General features: G+C 33.4%; 1 protein-coding gene across 1 annotated transcript; it reads right to left on the bottom strand.

Annotated features, from left to right (window-relative positions):
- Positions 1–5734: 5734 nt before the first annotated feature.
- Positions 5735–8679, bottom strand: LOC107928847 (disease resistance protein SUMM2). The gene has a single exon (XM_016860121.2). It carries the CDS (start codon positions 8479–8481, stop codon positions 5839–5841), a length of 2643 nt encoding a protein of 880 aa, XP_016715610.2. The 5' UTR covers positions 8482–8679; the 3' UTR covers positions 5735–5838.
- Between the last annotated feature and the right edge of the window lie 391 nt (positions 8680–9070).

The raw sequence follows: 9070 nt of genomic DNA, 5'->3' as shown, positions 1-9070 counted from the left end.
ACCCATCAAGTTTAACAAAGTTGGAAGCCAACTCCCTTAGCGTTCCACTTTCATGTGTTGTGGTAGTCATCATGAATTATAACCTTAAAATTGTTAGTACAGAACTCCGATAAGGAAAATCTCGAACACACGATCATAACTTGAAAAGAAAAGAAGAAATAGGACAAGGCTCCAAGGCGTGTATCAAACCACTATCTTTAAGGTTATATTCGCCCCCACTTATCTTTAGTGTGCAAATGAGTTCCAAGCAAATTAACCTCGAGGATACAATGAAGCCAATGACTATTTACGTTTTGCACTGACGAAAATAGTCCACTATGCAATGAGTAATGTATAACAAAAACTCAATTTCTACAAAGGATTTCTGCAGTAATACTTTATAAAATAATCTAATAATATTAGAAAATGAAGGAAGAGAAGAAATAATATTAGAATTTGTTGATCTATTTCCAAATGAAAACCATTCCTATTTATAGGAATTTTCTTGTCTCTTCATAGAGACATCTTTCAATAGGTGTCTTTATGAATAAATATATAATAATAATTATTCATTTAATTTTGTAACTATTCAAATAATATTTTTTGAATAATTATAATTCTTTTTTAAAAAATCAAATGATATAACTTCTGACCAATGACCAAAAGATTTATCTTTTGATTAATTACACCCATTCATTTATAGTTATTGAGATACTATAAATATTTGAAGATGTTCCAACAATCCCAGCAACGGGTAATGATGGTATCGAGTAAAAGTGAGATTGAGAAGATATTACCCATGCCTGGTTTTGATTTTAGAAGAGTGAGTTCAACAATTTCAGGAAATAGAAGCAAGGAATAGATCAAAGATGCTTATGGAGTTATATGAAAGAGTAAGAATATTTTGGTAAACAAAAACAGGGAAAGAAAATTGGCGGGTAAACAGAGACAAAGTGTTGGAAGTTAGCATGTATTTTAGTAGCGAAAATGATATAGTTTCAGAGTAAAGTGTGTAAAACCATTGACTTGTATTGCACGCAGTTCTCTTTGATTTTGAAAGTTTTAGTATTACAAATACACTACAATTATTAACACAATGGGTCCATTGTAAGGCATTTTCGGTGTGCAGTGAAAATAATTTAATTTATTATGTAAATATAATTAATTAAATTAGTTTAATGTTTTTAACTAAAGAATTATATATAATTCTCATATATGAAAGTCAAATTGATGCCTCTGTCAAAAATCCTTATATAAAGAATTATTCTTTATTTTGATATTTTAATTAATTTTTAATTTTCTTTCATATATTTTACTTTTATTAATTTAAATTTTAGTTTCTTACTAAATCTTGCAAAATTAAAAAATTAATTTCAATTATTCTTTTTGAAATTGTTAATTAAAATGTATAAAAATTTAAAAATATTAAAATTAATAATTAAAATTATTTATATTTATAAATATTTTTTCAATAAAAATATTTTTCCAAAACTTTTTTAAATTAAAAAAAACTATATAAACAAATATTTAAAATAATAAAAAATAATTATATATTGTATTAAATTTAAGTGGTTTTATCTTATATTTAATTAAAAAAATTTGTTTCTAAATTTCTTAAGTTAATATTTATTGGAAGGCTTAATATATTATTCGGTACTCAAATTTGACAATTTTATATAATATACATATTCTATAATCATAAAAACATTAAAAAATGTTAATAAATTCTATATAAATATTGAGATATTCTTTTATTTATATAATTATCAATATTTAGTATCCGATCATGCATGATAAGATTTAAATTTTTTATTAATATTATGTTTTCTTTTAATGAAAATAAAATTATATTTTATTAATTTATTAAAACTTAAAATTTCAATATAAAAAATTTTCAAATTCCGAAATTATACTTAACACATATATATTCTCTCTTATAATAAAATAACTTATCTCATCTTTAAATATACATAATTTTACATGTAATTTAGGGACAAGCAAAACAAAACTGACAATGAGGAATGCTATGATACAACAAGAGGAATTAAAAGCAATTGGAGTGGATTCATCCTCCCAATCTACATCTTTCCACCACTTCTTCTGCCCTTTAATGACGAGCCTCTGTCCTTTTGAACTATTGGAGTTTAGTGGGAGCTTCTTCGGCATCGGGCATTCTACAATTGATATTTCCTTCAGTTGTGGGAAAGGCAGAGCATGACTATATATTGTCTTCATTTCAAGCAAATAATGTGGATGCATAAACTTGAGCCTAGAAAATAAGTTTGAATTCTCCTTTAGCTCAGTGACTTCACCAAATTTTTTGTTGCAAGATGACCATTCATGCAACAGCTCGCTCAATTGGCGAACAAGCTAAACGCCAGGAGTATGACGAACTGTCAGTTGGCAGACTATCAAGCGGATAGACTTTGGCGGCACACAGTCCAAATGTGTCGGAGAGTCCAAATATGGTGGACAATCCAAATGTGGCAAATAGTCCAAGAGTGGCGGACAAACAATGTGGCGTACAATCTAACCTCCAACAACTCCGAAGCTGTCAATTTGTTTGATAAAGCTGTTAGATTATTTTATTTACCTTTAATCTGTTAGGTTGATAGGTTAATGTAAGTGGTGTTGATTTGACAGAAATCCCAAACTCTCAGCACGCCAAAAGCAAAAAGAAAAAACACACACACACAAAAGAAAAAGCAAAAACAGGCTCTTCAGGAAATCGAAAACAATGGATGATATAAGGGGAAAAAATAACAGAGAGACAGAAGAATTTGCAGGTAAACAGAGACAAACTCTTGGGAAGTTTATATCTGATTTTCATACCTGAAAACAAAATAAAATATTAGATCATTTATGATCGTTATTATTACACAAAAGTCCTTTTACAGTGAAACTCATCCATCTAATTTCCTCCTCTGGTCCAGGAAGCTCACACAGGTGGAGCTAAAGTAGTAATTATTGACACAATGGGTCCACTGCAAAGCATCTTCTATCTCCACCAAGCTTCAGTGAATACAACCTGCAATTACTTATTCTATTTTAGAACCTGAATTTCATTCTAAAGTCTGAATTTAATCCTCTCCCTGTGCCTACCACAAAAGCAAATTACAACATTCATACTACATGTTTAAGGTAGTCGTAGTTGCACTAAAGTTTGTTTAGTATCAAAACCATGCGTGTATTTTACTGGTATGATCCAATAAAGGAACTCACAGGTTGGACCTACATCTCTCTTTCAAGGGTTGCACTTTCTTTGGTAGCTTTGGGCAAGCCACTAACACTGTGTTAATTATTGGTAGCTTTGGGCAGGGCAGTAACAGTGTGTTAATTATTGGCAACTTGCAATGAATCTCAATTATTGAGGACTAAGATCCCATCAAAAAAAGAAAAAGGAATACTAAGCGCAGCATGTGTAACATGTTAGGTAGTAACATTGAACATTACTCTGCCACCTTCCTAGCCATTCATCAGCAAACGAAATCCCTGTTCTAGGAATGTAAACAGAAGTAAAGAACTAAAGCACCTACAGCCCTGGACTTTTTTGGTATCCAAAGGGAAGCTAGAGTTCCAACAAAAGCTTTTCTCACTTACTGATAGGACTGAATCAGTAGCATTCATACAAGCACCATTATTGCCACTTAAACAATGATCAGAAAAGGAAACACAAGAGACAGCATTGGAAGATGAAGGTAGCTAAATTCAAGACCATGTGTTTAATGATACATATATGACAATAAAATCCAACTTGTTATTTGAATAACTATGGTTACCCGAGTCAGTTTTCTACTTGTATAAATTCAGCCAATTATCATCAATGAATAAACCATGCGTTCTTCTCCATCTTTTCCAAAACCTTACGGAAAGAAAATCAGTGAACCATGCCACAGGATAACACTGCTTATCATAAGCATTTTGTTCAAAGGTGGCAACTCAGCAGCAACATGCAGGAAATTATGCAAGACTGTTGAAGCATGCAAGGGACCAGGAACACAGCTGAAGCATGCTAATGTCCATGGTGTAATTCGACTGCAGTGTCTTTACACAGTTGACTTTTGCTAGTTTATGTTGTAATCATTTGTTGTTTTGTTCAGCTAAGGTTTAATTGTGTGCTTAGCTGATTTAGTAGTCATTTAGGTTGTCATTATGTTGATGTAATGGTTTAGACACTTGCACAAGCAAGCTTTGTTTTCTTTCTATGTAATTTGAACTACTTATGGATGTAACTTAAGTTATTATTCAAGTAATGAAGATATAGCTTTGTTCATCATCACTTGAAATTGTTTTTTCCTTCTGTTTTTAATCTTTCAAACACAAATAAGACTTTGGTTATTGTCTTTGCTATTAATCACAACTCAACACATTTACTCTTCCTTGACTATTTGAAACTGTCACAATCTGTCTGGAAAATAGTGCTCCACCATTGACAATTATGTTGAAGTTGGCTTCCATGCAGACCATGAAGCAGACCAAGCTACCCGAGCCATGCAAGTTGCTGCTGAAGCTCATGCTGATGTTTTGTTGCTTTCAAGTGGATGTTTTGCTACTTAGTTAGATGTGAACTAAGTTGTTAGCATACTTGATGTAATTAGGTTCTGATAGATTGATAAATCAGCTTTACCAAGTGTACAAGTTATGTTTATCAAGTTTCTAGGTTACTTAGTGGAGTTAGGTACATGTTTAGGTAATATTTTCATTTTTTTGACCAGCTGAAATGCTTGGTATATGTAATGGCTTTGTGCCTTTATTCATGGGAATGGAAAATCTTTCAAAATTCTTCTTCATTTGGTTTTACTTAAGCAATTTTGTTCATAAAACTCTAGCCGATTTTCTTGTTTGATTAGCAAGACATTGAACCTTATTGCTTAAGTTTCTGTCAAAGTTACACATTCTGTTTTCTTAGTTCCATCAAATTATCTGCATGAACATGGTTACTTATATTGCTTAAAACATATATGAGATAGAACTGAAAAGGAGATTGAAAACTAAGGCAAACCTATTCGGGGAGAGATATCGGACCTTCAACATGTTGGGGTCTTTCCATGAACTACCTCCCTAATCAGCAAATCACTATTGAAGTTCAATATATCAAAACATTTAGTTGCCAGTACAATTAAATGTGAATTAACAGACATATAAAGCAACCAAAAACATTCACTTACCTTGCATCAATAATTTCAAGCATTGGAGGCTAATGCCAATGGAAGAAATCTTTGCAGAAACATCATAAAAAAAATTATATGTTAAATTTTTGTAGTAGCATTCTATAATCATAAAAATTTTAAAATGTTAGAAATTTGTATTAATGAATTTTAATATACAAATATTGAAATATTGTAGCATTTATATTATGTCACTCAATATAATTATCAATATTTAGTATCTAATCTTACATCATAAATTTTTTATTTATTGATATTATGTTTATGAAACACCTCCTCTTATGATTACATCTATTTTGAATGAAACTCAATTATATTTAAACTTATTTTTTCTCTTTTTAAAATTAAAAATTTATAATTAACTCGTTTATGGTATACTCTCCTATGAGAAAAATGATCTCATTTTTAAATGTACAGAATAGGAAAAGTTTTAATTTTACTATAATTATCAAAATTTTTAGTTATAGAATTAAAAGAAAATGATGTGATGTGTTGAGAGTTATATTTCAAATTATCATTCATTAACATCATATATTCTCAAATTCAAACATTTTATTTTATATACAGAACAACGTCATTGTGTAAAATAAAAAATCAAACATGTAATTTAGGGATAAACAAAATAGAACTTGCAATGACACATGTTATGATACAATAATGGTTTTAACCCTTAATTAGTATCCAACATTTCTTACAATATAAGAGGTTTGAAAGTGGGGAGAAAAGCAATTTTAGTGGATTCATCCTCCCATCCTACATCTTTCCACCATCCCTCCTCTCCTTCAATGATAAGCCTCTGTCCTTTTGCACTATTGGAGTTTAGTGGCAGCTTCTTTAACATTGGGCATTCCATAATGCATACTTCCAGCAGCTGTGGGAAAGGCAGAGGATGGCAATATATTGTGCTTAATTTGTGCAGATGATATAGCGCCAAACGCTCGAGCTTAGAAAATAAGTTTGAATTTCCTTTTAGCTCAGCGACTTCACCAAGTTTTTCTTCACTGATGATTTCTTCTAAACCTTGGCATTCCAATATATATAGTTGTTCCAAATGTGGAGCAAAAGTTACCCAACTCACATCTTTCAAATGATTGCATTTGTCTACGGTTACATATCGAAGGCTATGGAAGCATCCTGCACCTTCAACTATGTTACGTTCGATCTTCACTTCCTCTAGATCCATACAACTCAAGAGCCTTAAAGTACATAGATTCTGCAGTTTTGCTAAAGCCATAATATTCAATGATCTTGAATCTCTGAAACCTAGAAGGCTTACATGTTCAATGGCACAGCTAAAGAACTTGTTGAACCTCGAAGCTTTTTCCAACTCCGAAGCGCATGTAAAAGTAAGAGTCAACACATTCAAATATTGTAAATGCTCCATTTCCTCCAAAACCAAACATCCAAAGCCACATCCCTCCATTTTCAGTACTTGCAACTTGGAGAAACTGGATATCAATTGTTGTGGGATCCTTTCTAGATCCACTGTCCACTCCAAATTCAAATATTTCAGCTTTGCTAGGGTCTTCAATTCGACTGGCAACTTTTTTATTCCTGTCCATGACAAATTGAGATGTTCTAGTGAAACCAACTTTGCAATTCCTACTGGAAATTCTTCCAACTTCTTATTATGGGACAAATCCAGAACCCTTAGCATCGGCATGAAATTAAAGAAATCATCCATGATTACCTTCAAATCATTCCTGCCAAGAAACAAAGTTTGGAGATTGGGACATTCCAATATCTCAGTTAGATTTTCAATTTGATTCTCCATCAGCGACATTCTTGTTACCTCTTCCCACTTTTTAGCTTTTGGTTGTTCCTTTAACTGAACACCTGATTTTGCAAAAAACTTCTCCTTCTCAGATTCACCAGCAATCCACAAAGCCATGTCACGAATCACATCGTGCATCTTTACATCAACATTAATTGGTCCTTTCCCCAATAAGCATGCGTCAATAAGAGAACCTATAATGAAATGTCCCTGGTTTCTAGCATTGCTCAAATTGGTATGCTCGTCCAAAAGTCCTTCCCCGATCCAACAATCTACTAGTTCATCTTCTTCGATGAGATAATCTTCTGGATATAAAGAACAATACAAGAAACAAGACCTGAACCTTTCATCAGGTAAACAGTCATAACTGAATTTTAACTTGGGATACATCTCTTTCCCTACCCCTGGCAACACAGAGGCAGTTGATTGCCTTAAAACTTCTGTAGCATATTCCCATTCTCGAGGGGTCTTCTTGGATGCCATGGCTCGCCCAATTGTAATGAGAGCAAGAGGTAGCCCTGCACACTCTGCAACCACCGCTTCAGCTAACTTGCAAATATCTGGATGCATTCGAAGGGTTTCTGATCCAACCTTCTCCTCGAACAGTTTGAAAGCTTCTCCTGGTGGCAAACATTCCACTCTGATATTATTATCCATGTTCGGTTGCATTTGACAGCACACGTCAAGACGACGAGTTGTGAAAATGATTTTAGAGCCATTTTCTTGTGTTGGAAGAGGTACCCCAGCTCTTGTGAGATCAAACCATTCCCATATATCATCCAACAACAATGCAAACTTCTTTTTACATAATACATTGAAGATGTCTTCAGCTTTCTCTTCAATAGATTTCAGACCCTCGGCCAGCAAGCCTATTCTTTCGGCAATCTGGTCCTGAACTTTCTTAATTGGCCGATCTTGCGATGCAACCGCCCAAATGACATGGTAATCATGGGACATGTCATGGAATTTGTTATTGATTTGGTTTAGGAGGGTTGTCTTGCCAACTCCTCCTAAACCATATATGCCAATAATTCCCACTTGTTCCTTTTGAAGACAGTTCCAAACCTGATTGAAATTGGACTCTAAGCCCACAGTTGGCTCAGAAGGTCGTTTAGTTGCGGAAGGAATTGGTGGCTTGCAGGCCACATCACTGAAATCTCCATTCTCCTTTAGGTGTTTTACCTCTTGGAGTATTCTGGCGATTTGCTTACCTAACTTGTGGGTGGACCTGGGATGCCTGGAACAACAACCTCCCATACGTAACTTTTCAACATGCTGAGGACTTTGGACAATCAGTTGATCAGCATCGGTTACCACACAATCAGCCCTCTGAAGCCAAAGATCAACTTGGGGTAGCCGCTTAAGTTGCTGCTCATGTTCCGCTGCCCTGACCCTGCTTGTCAGATCCCTCATGATCGCCTTCAATTCTTCCACTTCATTTTTTAAAGCGTGGAGGTTATCTTCGAGGTTGCATATATAACTTGCCTGTCTAGCAGCACAATCCCAGCAACGGGTAATGATGGTATCGAGTGAAAGTGAGATTGAAAAGATATTACCCATACCTGGTGTTGATTTTAGAAGAGTGAGTAGAACAATTTCAGGAAATAGAAGCAAGGAATAAATGGAAGAAGCTTATGGAGTTATATGAAAGATTGAGAATATAAGGGGGGGGAAACAGAGAGAAGCTGTTGGAAGTTCACATGATGCCAGAAAAATAAAAAAATAAAAAAATAAAAAGATGATAGTGAATATGATGAAAACGTGTGTAGATGTGAAAATGATTGAGTTGATTTCTGGTGGGAAGACACGCAATTTCTTACTTCAATTCAGAACATCAATAGTCAATACAATATATTTTAATTTAGTGATAGTTGGTGCAAAGTTGGTATATTATAAAAATCAGCATGTTGGGTCAACTTCCTAAGATAGAGGAACCTCAATTATTAAGATCCCATCAAAAAAGAAAGAGTAAGATGAGCATGTTGGGTAGAAACATGTGCAATTATTTAATATTCACTTCAGTGTCTACATATGTTTCAATATTTACAAATTATTCACAGGTTGGAATACATGTTTAATTTCATTTAAATATTGTATTGGATTCAATAATTATAACCCTTAAACTATGGAGAATCCTTCAAGATTGCAT

The sequence above is a fragment of the Gossypium hirsutum genome, chromosome D01 (assembly GCF_007990345.1).
Source record: "Gossypium hirsutum isolate 1008001.06 chromosome D01, Gossypium_hirsutum_v2.1, whole genome shotgun sequence".
Classification (NCBI taxonomy): domain Eukaryota; kingdom Viridiplantae; phylum Streptophyta; class Magnoliopsida; order Malvales; family Malvaceae; genus Gossypium; species Gossypium hirsutum.
The sequence above is the reverse complement of the archived record's forward strand: the minus strand, read 5'-3'. Positions and strand labels throughout refer to the sequence as shown.

What these genes read in the sequence shown, in the direction of transcription:
- LOC107928847 (XM_016860121.2), bottom strand. Translation starts at nt 8,481, where the DNA reads ATGGGTAATATCTTTTCAATCTCACTTTCACTCGATACCATCATTACC.